The sequence below is a fragment of the Eurypyga helias genome, unplaced genomic scaffold (genome assembly GCF_000690775.1).
Source record: "Eurypyga helias isolate BGI_N326 unplaced genomic scaffold, ASM69077v1 scaffold16271, whole genome shotgun sequence".
Lineage (NCBI taxonomy): Eukaryota > Metazoa > Chordata > Aves > Eurypygiformes > Eurypygidae > Eurypyga > Eurypyga helias.
The window spans coordinates 63,910-76,785 of NW_010230320.1; the positions used below are offsets into that span (position 1 = coordinate 63,910).

General features: G+C 40.0%; 1 protein-coding gene across 1 annotated transcript in view; it reads left to right on the forward strand.

The window, feature by feature from the left end:
• SRGAP1 (SLIT-ROBO Rho GTPase activating protein 1) overlaps window positions 1-12,876 on the forward strand; it is a 70,912-nt gene that overhangs the window by 17,759 nt on the left and 40,277 nt on the right. The window contains exons 4-6 of the mRNA XM_010160701.1: window positions 3,984-4,166; window positions 4,556-4,684; window positions 12,066-12,287. Of these exons, the coding sequence (XP_010159003.1) occupies window positions 3,984-4,166; window positions 4,556-4,684; window positions 12,066-12,287 (534 nt within the window). The remainder of the gene's footprint in view (window positions 1-3,983; window positions 4,167-4,555; window positions 4,685-12,065; window positions 12,288-12,876) is intronic.

A 12,876-nucleotide genomic window follows, 5' to 3' on the forward strand; every position in this document is an offset into this window, starting at 1 on the left:
AGTGCATTCTTGATGGCTGATCAATAAGCACTTTGGGGACTAATTAAAGTCAGTTCAGGGATGGATACTCTCACTGGATAGTCTATCAGTTCAACAGTTTGGTGGACATTTGAGAAGCAGTATTGGTAATTTCATCAGATTATTTGTCATTTGAATAACAGAACTATGGATCTTACATACTCACAGATCGGAGGTCTGTGGATCTCGGAACTCTTCATACAGAATTAGGCAAGCCTGTTACTGTCTTTTACAGTATCTAAGAGTCTTTTAAAAACTCCAGGGAAAAAAGATGGTATAATGTGAAGGGAAATACTCCTCTATGCAACTTAGCATGTAAATTCTAAGCTAATTTGTTGAGGAAGCATGCACTGATGTACTTTCAAGCAACTCCCTAGCTTGTTCCCATTTATTTTCCATATGTCTGTCTAATGCTCTCTCAAGTTCAGCTGCTGCAATATCAGTTCTTAAAAAACACTGACAAATCATGCAGAAGGATGGAGCTGTCACCTTTCCTCAGAGGATTGCAAAATAATGATGTCACTAGTTCATGAGATAAGCAGTGCTATCAACATACCAAAGTGGACAGGAGTCAAATGCATGGGCTGATCACTGCTCTGTACGTAGCCTACACTGATCTCTAAGCTAGTGTGGCTCAGGTAGGACAGACTCTGACTGTATCCAGCCCTGTGAACCCTACCAAAGGGAGAGCTGCTTTTTCAATTTTGGTTATCTCCAGAATCATTTGTACCGTGACCTTGTGCAGAGTTGCTTGCAAGAACATGGATTACAAGTAGACATCTTGATTCCCCATGGAGACCATGAGGTCCCTGTAGTTCTCACACAAAACTTGACTTTCAGTCAGCATAAAGTGAGACGCACTGGGTTTGGTAGCATGTGCTGTAAGCAGGCAGTGAGAGGAGGAAACACTCTTCAGTGATGTGAGGTTAGCGGAGTCAGTGTGGAGCCATCTGAGCCTCTTGGTGAGAGCTGGTAGCGATACACTTGTACTCCTTCACTTAACAAGGAGGCCAGCTGAAATGTCACAGCCACTGTAGAAGGACATTTAGTCCTAGTCCACTAGGCTACACAGCACTCAGAAAAAGTGTTTAAAGAACTTCATTGTTTAGTGCTTTTGCCAAGTAGAACAAGTCCTTGCTTCACCACTTGTCAGATGCTTTGAGATGTGCTGGGAAACCCTGGGATATTAGTGCTGTTCCCTCTGCTGGCAGAAAAACTGAGTGTACAAAAGAAAATAACTTTTCTAGCTGGTAAGACACATGGGTTAGCCTTGTACCACCAACTACAAAGTCTCTGGAGCTGCCACAGCAGAATAAAAGATAAAAAATAAATGCAAACACCTGTAGCCTGCTCTAAAGAAGCACTCAAAAAGTTGAATAAAAAGGTCTGACAAAAAAAGCAAAACCTTGGGTTTTACTTCCTTTTCCAATAATTTTTAGTAGAGTAATATCACTTTCTGTGCTTCTCAGATTTAATTTATAAACATTTCTTGAAGTACATGTCTTCTCTTTGCTGTAATTATTTCATTTCCATGTGACTGCATGAGTTAGACTCCATGGGCACAGATTACCAACAACTTTAGGAATGCTTTTGTAACAGTTCATTATACAGGAGGCTGAACATGCGGTTTGGTTAAGCTAGGAACTGTGCAGATCTTGGATCTGTGAGCTTGCCTTCTCTTCCCAGCCTGGCTTTGTTCTTCTTCGGGTGTTTTCCTCATCCATGTAGCCTGTGAGCTGCTGGAGCAGCTGCTGTTCCCAGCGGGTGTAGGCAGTGCAGGGAGTTCTGCACTCTGGTCAGGCCTTGGAGCGCAGCTGTGCTGTAAAAGAGAATCATAGAATCCTAGAATCACTGGGTTGGAAAAGACCTTAGAGATCATCCAGTCCAACCGTATCTGTCCTCCACTAAACCATATCTCTCAGCACCTCATCCACCCGTCTCTTAAACACATCCAGGGATGGTGACTCCACCACCTCCCTGGGCAGCCTGTTCCAGTGCGTGATAACCCTTTCGGTGAAGAACTTCTTCCTTACGTCCAATGTAAACCTCCCCTGGCGCAGCTTGAGACCATTCCCCCTCGTCCGATCATCTGTCATTAGGGAAAAGAGACCAACACTCACTTCTCCACAACCTCCTTTCAGGTAGTTGTAGGCAGTGATCAGGTCTCCTCTCAGCCTCCTCTTCTCAAGGCTAAACAAGCCCAGTTCCCTCAGTCGCTCCTCATAAGACATATTCTCCAGACCCTTCACCAGTTTTGTGGCCCTTCTCTGGACATGCTCCAGGACCTCAATGTCTTTTGTGTAGTGAGGGTCCCAAAAAATAGTAGCAGCAGCAGCAATAACAGTAAAACCTGCTCCAGGCAGTTTGGGTTTTTTCATCAGAAAGCTGAAAACACATGTTTCTAAAACTAAAACAAGGCCACTCTTTTTGATCGACGTCTCCAGCTGTTTTACCTTACTACAGGAAGTTAGTGAAGAGTTACCTCTTTCATTTTTAATATCAGTACTACTTCAGTTGTACCAGCAGCATAGCATCAGTATTAAATAGTGGCATACACAGTTATAGAGTATAACACATGCTTAATATAGATGGTTATGCAAAATTGCAGCTCTCTAAAAGCTTCTTTTTCTGTTGCACAAGACTTTACATACACATCACTTCACCTGACATGGTGTGCAGTTGGTTTGTGTCGATCCATGCTAGGCCATGCTGCAGCAAATTTGCACTGTCTACTTTTACTGTCCCCAGTGTTGCCACTCTATGGATGCTCCTTATGGTGGCCTAGCTACTAAGTTACAAAAAGTACTCCCCTCCGTAGGGAATATTTCAAGACAGCTCCCCAAACTGGTCTGTCTCTACCATGCATCACACAAAGGAGGGAGGAACAACTCATTTGATTCCTCCCTGGCTGTGTCCTTCAGGGGCCATGTGAATGGCTTGCATGGCCTCGGCCCAAAGACAACATCAGCTGGCAAGAGCTCTGGCACCCTGGGAAGAAAACCGGAGGCCACATGTCCGCGTGAGGATGCCTTCCTGCTTGGTTCCTTGCTTGAAACTTAGGACAACAACAACACCAAAACTACAAACAAACAAACAAAAAAGGGCTGGGGAAGGTGGAAAGAGGCTTGCTTTGTTGGAGGTGAGCAGAGACAGCAAAGGTGGGGGGTTGTGGTTGCTTACTGCCCACTGTGCAGCATTCAGGCCGGAGTTTTTCTTGCTTGAAGAAGAAAGGGAAGACTGGCCTGAACCAGTTCCTCTCCCTTTGTGGTCCATGTAAGCATGTGTGTGCAGGCTGGCAGCCCAGGCTTTCTTGGCTGCAGAGCTAGCGTGTGTGTAGGGGGAAGATAATGGTATTAAGTGGGGGGCTATGGGGAAAGCATCTTCACAATTTGTGTATTGAGCAGCTCCTTCTCCATGGAGCTGTCAATCTGGTTATACGTCGTGCCCGATCTGCTGGCTGCACAGTTGGGAGCCACTTCTTTTGAGGCCGTGGGGAGCCGTCCAGCTGGCTGGGGATGTGCTCCCAGACCAAACCTTCCTGTTGCGTCTGCTTCCTTCCCCTTTCCTCAATGCTGACATGGTCCTTCTGCTTTCAAAACGTTCAGTGTCCACAGCCATGCTGTTAACTTAACCCTGAAGAAGTCAGATAGATATGGTGCTGATACAGATTTACGTTTTGCCATTATTTCAGGCTTTCATTCAAAAACAAGAATCCTGAAGTTTAATAAGAAGGATTTTGCTCTTTCCTGTCAGAGCAATGGAAAAAAAAAATCCCATTGGGATACTATTAAATAAATCAGGAAAGAAAAATACAACCAGAAGTCCTCAAGCTCTGTTGGCAAAGAAATTTATCCAAGGTCCATATTTATAATAGACCGTTTTACTCAAAGACCCTGTGATTTTTCTGTAGATACCTTTGTATTTTCAATTTCTCCTAACTCTCCTTTGACTCTTGTCTTTTACAGGTCATGAAAACATACCACATGTATCACGCAGAGAGCATCAGTGCAGAAAGCAAACTGAAGGAGGCAGAGAAGCAAGAAGAAAAACAGATTGGGAGGTCAGGAGACCCTGTTTTTCATATTCGACTAGAAGAAAGGCACCAGAGACGGAGCTCTGTGAAAAAGATTGAAAAAATGAAGGAAAAAGTAAATAGTCCTTTTATTTAGCTTAATTTGAAATAAATTCAGTGCATTTCTGACATTCTTTAGCATGATACTAGACAGAGAATTCCAGCTGGGAAATAAAATTAAACACTGTACACATAATAAACTAGCAGTGGGTTGTAGGTAACTCGATTTAATTGCAGTTGAGACAGAGGAATGCTTTATTCCCAGTATAATTCTTACTATATGGTTTGCCACACTTGAAACAAAATACTAAGTCATCACTTTGTATTACATTTCTTAGATGCATAACAGGCTGACAATTAATATTCTTTCTTGTTACTAGTAATGTGTGCTTGAATTGTAACTGGGTTTGCTACATACCAAATATGAAATAATTCACATACATTAATATGCAATCTCTTTCCTAGCGTCAAGCAAAATATTCTGAAAACAAGCTGAAATCTATTAAGGCTCGTAATGAATACCTGCTCACCCTTGAAGCAACCAATGCTTCTGTTTTCAAGTATTATATTCATGACCTTTCAGATTTAATTGATGTAAGTATTGACACATTTGGTTTTATGTTTATTTTGTTCAGGAATAATACTTTGCCTTTTTTTTTTTTCTCATTTTCAAAGGGAATACGTTAGTCATATGGGTTGCCTACAATGGGTTCATCATTTATAATATTGTATGGTATAATCAGCAGGTTTTCCCTTTAGCTTTATATTTCACAGAATAAAGTGCCAATAAGATGCTGAACCCATTCCTTTTAAGTTAGAACATTATGTATTCTCCCCATGTGGCAAGAGAAAATGTGACAGGAATAACACAAAAAGGTAGACATTTCTGTTTTGTACTATAAAAGGATTTCTGGGGTACAAATATTTTTTACAAGATAAGCTTCTTAAGTGGGCATTTAATAATGTTATTTTACTCAAAAGAAGGAATTTCCTCTATGTCTTCAAAATCATTTCGTGTTATTCATGTAGTCATTGAATCAAATATACAGTGCTTTTTATTCTAATTTCATGTAGAAACATGAACAGACACAATCAATCCTGTACTCTGTCAGAGTTAGAATTGTCAACAGAATTGTTACTGATTTTCAATAAGTTATTCCAGTGAGAATGTCCTAGGAGAATGAGGTTATACACTTGTTGGCTTGTACCAGCTTTTGGTCTCCATAACCTGTATTGTTGGCATTTTTACATGATATGGAGGGAGCATTCCACACTCAATCATGCCCCATGCTCTTTCTAAGCTAACTACATATTTGACAGAGAAAATTTGGAGACAGCAAACACAAACTGAAGAATATTCATATTGCATAGCAATGTAGTGTTAAATAAGTCAGTGGGTACGTCCCTGTGGCCCGTATGTAATCCTAGATATTTGAATATGCTTTCTGCTGCAACAGTAGCATTTATTTACAGTAGTAAACAACATCCACATACAGTCATTTCTGGTGTGATGTTCATCACAAAAATAAGCCAGCTAAGCTTGGGTTTATGATATAGCATAAATTATTGCAGCATTTGACAAGAGGTTTCTCATTTCTACTCTCTGGTGTAGCAGAGCTTGATAGAGAAAGGGCAAAAATAACTTCTTGAGATGAATGGACTAAAATAGCTGCATATATATGTGTTTTATTATATGTTTTCTAAATCCTAAGAGTCAATTTTCTTTGTCATTGCCATTTTTTCTGTAAGATATTGCCTGATTTTGTTATAACATTTTCCTTTTCAACTTTTTTCCCTGGTTTTGCCTCGTTTCTTTCTTGCTATCTTATAAGACATGGCAATGTATCTTTCTTGTGTTTTTAGTATGTCTTGCTGTCTCTACCTCTCACTCTTTCGTATTCACTATTGCATGATTTCTTCTGGTTTCTTCTGCTGTATACCGTCCCTCTCTGATCTACACTCATGCACCTCTGCGCATCCTGTTCCACACACCCAGCCTGCCCGGCCAATGAAACATTTACCAGGGTCCCAACAGGTAGATGATTGTGGCAGAAAGCTAAGGACAAGCAGCATAGCAGCTGGGATACCACCCAAATGAGAAGTTGTCCTTACCTAACAGATGATTTTCTTGATACTGCTTAAAGGATGGTGGGGTTTTAGCCTCTACTTAGGGCACATCTGATAAATGTGAACATTATGAGCTCTTCTTGGCTGCTGGAAGGAAGGAAAGTTCCCTTTCTCTCTGTTCCCAGTTCCACAACCCCTTCAGAAGCTGAAAAGATGCTCATTTGGTCTTCTCTCCTGCCTTTCCTTTCGGAGCTTACATTTCCCAGTGAATTTCACTAGTCCATGTTTCTACATGGTCAAAACTTCCTCAGGTTGAAAAATGCACCTGATTCTTGCCCATTTCATGGATGTCCACAGAGGTTGCCATAGGGGTGGAAGCCAAAGGAGAGGAACCACAGCCCTGGAGCTTCACAAAGAATTGCGAGGGGAGAAGTGAAGCTCTCATCCATATACAAAGGGCCTACATATACAAAGACAACCCTCTTTGGAGTTAGTGTTATGTAAAAGTATTTACACAACCATGAAGACTGGAGTTTTGTAACTGCTAGTTTTTAACAGAAATATACGTTCCACAGTATTTAGTAATGTAGGACAAAGACACCTACTTTTTGTGGCTTTTTCCAAGCCGTGAACCACTGTAGACAATAACATTCTTTTGGCAAAATGACTTTAGAAATTACTCTTCCCTAAGGAATTTAAATGGAAAGTCTAGCTGCCCTTTGCATCACTGTTTTGTAAGAGTAGTCTGCAAACATATGCAACCAGAATTTGCTTCAGAGGAAATTTAATCCAATTGTGAGTTGTTTAAATGAAGTGTCTTTCAGACAGTTATATTTAATCATAATATGCTGTGGGAGCATTGGTATCTAGACATTGTTTGCTACTTGACAAAGGGAACACTTTTTTGTAAATTCAAGGGTCTTGGCAAGATTTTGGGGTTATACCATTGGAATGTGAGACATGCTTCCCACTGACCGTATGTTGCAACAGTCCAGGCTATCTTATTCTGTAAATCTATTAATGTCATGGTATGATTCGGAGTTTTCAGAGCAGTGGTGGTGATGATCTTTGCTTCTCTCTATTTTGTCCTCGTGTGCCTGCCTGATTTTCTGTGCTTCCCTGAATTCTCTCTCTCCCTCTTCGCCTGTGCAGAAGGGGATTACCTCTCCTCTGTATCTGAACTCCAGTTAACATGGAAGGGATTTAGGTCTCCCTGAGCTGTTGGTGTTGCCCATAAATGAAACTGAATGTTTTCCTACATTACTGGAAAACGTCTGATAAAAATGGGATAAATATATAAAGGAATGAAGTGAACTGTTCAATATTTTTTTTGTAACAAGTCTGGGGAGGGTTGTGGCACTGCTTGTTTGGTTTGGTTTAGGGGCTTTTTTTTCATTTGGAGTCCACTGCATTTGCATTTTCCATTTGTGAGGCTCATATGGAAAATCCTAAATTGCAGTTCTTCGGCTGAACTCAGTCTGAACTGTTCAACTCCTTCATTTCATTAACAAAGCTCAGGGCTTCTGACTTAAAATGATGATGTGTTTTTCATCTTAAGCTTTTCTGATAAAAGCAAGATAAAAATATTGTTGGAGTCTTAGAGGGATGTTTTAGTGCATTTAGTGAGCTGAGGGTCAGGACCAATATTTGCAAGAAAGTAGGGAGATAAACAGGATTTGATAGGCACAGTGTATTTCTGTCCTCTGCATATTGTACTAGAGGAATTTGAATTTTGTCCTGAATATTTCTTCTCTGCTGTCGAGTCTAGGGCAAGTGGAGGACAGGATTAGTATTTTTCTTTATTTATATCATGTAAAAAGTAGTAAAGATTATTTTTTGCTAAATTAAGTAATCTTTAACTAGTATGTAGATTTCTTTTTTTTAAGATTGTAGGTTTTAGAGGAGCAACAGAGTACACACCCCTGCTAATCTGTTAGTACCAACATCTGTCCATATGGCAAATACTACTACTCATTTACTTGAAGATTTCCATGTAAACGAGTTTATTAGATTTATCTGGCTATAAGAAGAAGGTAGGGACCTTTTTTCAGGCTTACTGTGCACTCATATGGTCATATGAAGGTAAATGCTAGGAAATAGGGATCAAAACAATTTGACTGTAGTTCTGCTGCTGGAATAAATAAAATATTCATGTACTGGTCTTTCTTAGAATGGAGTTTCTGAATCTGTAATTGCAGTCTGCATGCTTTGGATGGTTAAAAAGTTAGGGAACATTTAGCCATTATGAGTTTAATTTATTCTGTAGAGGTTCTTTGTTAATCATTCATAAAACCAAGTTTAAAACTAGGATAGAGTGTACGCAGCTCACAATCTTTATTACATAAGTTCTCATAAATATGATATGTACAGCCAGATCCCTTTGATTTAAATACTGATGTCTGTGTAACAGGATGATTAGAAAGTGACTTATTCAGAGGTTAAAGCTTTTTTTATGGATTTCTGTCTCCATTGGCATTAGAATTTTATTATCATTCCTGAAATTAAATGAAGAGCAGCTTGGTTGTTTGGTTGAAGCTCTGTGCTAAGCACTGCAGTTTGTTTTGTTCAAGCCTAAATATACTCTGGGGTGCAATAAACACAGTAAATGCTCTTGAGACTGCTTCAGATTTAATTCCAAATAAGAATAAAATGCAAATTACAAAATTAATTTTTCACACATATCCCAAGTGCATCACTCATCTCCCTCCACTTTGCCCAACCAGAAGTCTTTGTGAATCCAGAAGTGCAATAAACCTCATAGTCTGTGACTTCATTCTCTCATTTCTCATCTTCATGTCTTACTGCACCAACTGACATCTCATCTCATCTCTCTAGCCCGTGGATTGATAGCAGATCTCATTAGCCATCCGGGCTGTAGGCTTGGTGTGCCGATTAGTGAACCTCGAAGATTCACATTTGTTTTGGCTAACAGTGTGGTTGCTCGCTTGAACTTTACAAATGTGTCTACAAATCTATCGGTTTTTCCTGAAAATTGTACATACATGCATGCATGTGTATGTGCATACATATGTGCTTTTAGCAACACCAGAAAGGTTGATGATTTTTTTTCCCAAGCCTGGTCAGACAGGATGTGGTGAGGGCAGTACTTAAGTGGTAGTACCTCAAATTTTTCATCTTAATAACGAACAAATACACAAAGTGCCATCTCCATTATAGACTCCCTTTCTAAACCATTATTAGTAATAGCAGATTAAAAAGGTACTCTTCTTTCTGAGTAGCCATAAGTTGATACTGTGACAGCTAAAATTATCTTTGTCTCCAAATTTTGGAGAAAGTAAACTATATAGTCTGGCAAAAATAAGAGTTGTGATGTCTAGTGAGTGTTTATTTTTGCTTTAAAAAACCCCACTTCGTTTATACAAATTCTACTTTTAGTTAAATCATTGAGGCAAAATTCCAAATTCAGGCATTTTAAATTCCATTCAGAGAGCCATTGGTGATAAGTCATTAGTTCAGGTTCTGGATTTAGTTCCTGATTGCTCTGCTGGCACTGGCATGGCAAGTAAATGTTTTCGTCTGACAGGATATTCTGCTTCACTTGAATAATCTTTCTTCTTGGCTGAGAAGCCATATTTGTTACCCTGTTCAGCTACCATCACCTGAAGAAGATGACCATGGTGATAGTTACTGAGTAGATTAAGGGTTAAAGAATGAAGTTCTTGGTACTGTCACAACATAAAGGCTGCAGTCTTATGTTCCAGCTTGGAAAAAAGCTGCATCAGAAACACACACAGCTCTAATTGTAAATCAATAAGCTTTCTATTAATACTTGGATTAATCCTCTAGAGCCAAAAATCAGGCTCTGGATGCCTGTAGTTTTTTAACACATGGATATTTGGCCATGCTAAACCTGGCAATGCCCTCTATTTCTCATCTCCTCTCAGTTTAATCTTCCATGAGGTCTCTCTGAAACTAATGCACATGAAATAAAACATCTGTCCTGATCCACTTTCTTATCAGCACTTTTAGTCTGTCTTTTTCATCTAAGATAGTGAATTAAATATGAGATCTGATTTGACACAAAACAGGAGAAGAACACCAAGAGACTTTTCCTTTTAGAAACAATGTTTTTTAGGCTGGAGGTCTTTAAAATATGGATGTGCTTTAGTATAAAAGTTGAGCGGCTGTTTTGTTAAGTGTAACACAGACTTCCATTCTTTAAGTGCAAAAGAGAGAGGTTAACCCATGTGCATTTGATTGAATATGACATCTTTTTTTCCACTATCTTTAAATGGCTCAAGTACTGTTTTTTGGGTAGTCACTGTCCCATCTGCGGTAACTACCCGCAGTACTCACTAAGACTGAAACCTTAAATCTTTCTGGAAGCTTTGTTGTGAATAAAACAGCCCATCACTGTCAAATTTCAGTTGGATCGCTAGTCATTAGTGCACCTAAGGCAAAGTGTGAGGGGTTTCTTTCTCTTCTGCACACAGGTTTGGGTATGGTAAATAAGTTGAAAACTCTTCCAGACACAGTGTGTGCGTCTGTCTGTCTCCCTCCCTCTTTTTTCCTCTCCTCTTTCAAATCAATAAGAGGAAAGGGAGGGGAACGTGATCCCGTGAGTCCGAAGGGTTTGTAATAGCTGTGAGGGATGTATGCATATAAGTGTAGTCTACAGTAGACTGAATTCAAATTGCTTCTTTACCCAAGTGCGTAAGTCCTGCAGGGAAGGATGATTTTAAACTGCAGGTGGGCAGATGCTCTGAAGTGGGTGCTCCCTGACTGCCCTAGCCAGACATCGACCTTTGACTGGGACAAATCTCTCCTAAAACTGCACCGATTTCCTGCAGACACCCTATAAGGTGGGAAATGGCAGATATTTTAGTCTGCTGCAGACTCTCCTCCCAACAGACATTTGGTCAGTTAGATGCTCGGCTGAGTCAGGTCTGAAAGCCCTGTTCAAATCAAGAACGTTGTTTTGTATGCAGCCGTTAGCAGCCAGATGTGCCACTGCTGGGGTGATGGGGAGGTTTTTGATACATCTGCAATTACCTGGAAGCTCACTGAGCAGAACCTGAGGATATTGTTTATGGTGTAATGTTGGGAAAAAATTAAGGAAACAATTGCTTCATATGCTACTGCTGTGACATTTAAAAAAATATAATCATCTGTTCCTCTAAAATATTAACCAGTCATGAATAATGCAAACTGAGGATGTTTAAAATTCAAGAACAAACACAACTTTATGTTCTACCAATTAGGTTTCAATTACATTTCAGTGTTATTCTCACCCCTAGAAAAAGAGACATAAATTATGACTTCTGCATTTAGTAACATGGTGTACATTGCTGGCTTTGTCTGAGCATGGGAAATAAGGTGTTTACAGTAAATATGTTTTCACCATCAGGGGAAAGGATATTAAACCGTTCTTGTTGCATCAAAAAGCATCTCAGATGGGTCACTAATGCAAGCGATAGTTGAGTTTTCTGTTTGGGCACAGACATGATGAGCAGGAATTGCTTCATTTTCAGTTTGGTGCTAGCATTGGCTAAAGTGGTGGAGTTATATCGGGATGGGTTTAAATAGATGATGAGAGACTTACGTAGGACAATAATACTGAAAAGCCCACTTGTGTGTGGAGTCCCAGACGTTTTCTATGTAAATATAGTAACTGCACATCTGTATCTGATAAGCAAATGAAAAATATTGCCATACTTGTACACATGATCGCTCTTCTAAGACTGTCTTTTAATATTTGCAATAGAATGAGGATACTAAACACTTACTGTCTTGATCCCAGTATTGTATTTTAATTTAGAAGATATATTGTAAAATACTTCGAAGACATAAGAATTCTAGGACAGAAAATTTTAGTGATACTTTGTGATAACTGCAATGATGTTCCTCCTTTTTAAGTCATTTTCTTTTACCTTTATTGTGTTTTTAGTGTTGTGATCTTGGATACCACGCTAGTCTGAACAGAGCCCTAAGAACTTACCTTTCTGCAGAGTATAACCTTGAAACTTCCAGGCATGAGGGCTTAGACATCATTGAAAACGCAGTTGACAGCTTGGAGCCACGAAGTGACAAACAGAGATTCATGGAAATGTACCCCACTGCTTTTTGTCCACCAATGAAATTTGAGTTCCAATCTCATATGGGTGATGAGGTCTGTACAGTGACGAATATCCCCACGATGACTGTTTCTGTGTCTGTGTACCAACACAGAGAATTAATCCTCTTTTACAAAGAGTTGGGTGAAAGCTGTTACTGCTACCCAAAAGCAGGTGGATCAGCAGTAACATTTTGCAAAACTGGCAGCACTGTTCTGAGCTTCTTCAGAGTACTCAAGTAAAAACGGTTCTGTGTTACTATGCTCTGTATTATTCTTAATGACATTGCTGCAGATTTGCTGGCCAACCTGTGCTCAGCCCAGTACTGGTGTGAGTAGTAGCTTGATGTCTTCACTATCAGCCTCACCCATAACAGAGCTTGTGGGTGCTAGTTGAGAGCACCTGCAGAGCTCCTCCAGATAATGCACACAGAAATGCAGCCTTTTCTTCTTCTTCCTCCCCCATTTTATCATCTGGAGATTTCAAGCTTATGGGTACCCCAGCTGTGCCCTGTTCTGCTATGCCAATAGCAAAGCAGAATGCAGAATCACCCGGGACATCTTTATTTGAAGGTGACTCCAGGGTTCCCATTTCAGTGTGATAGAGAAGCAACGCAAATCAGCCACACAACAAGGCTTTGCTCTG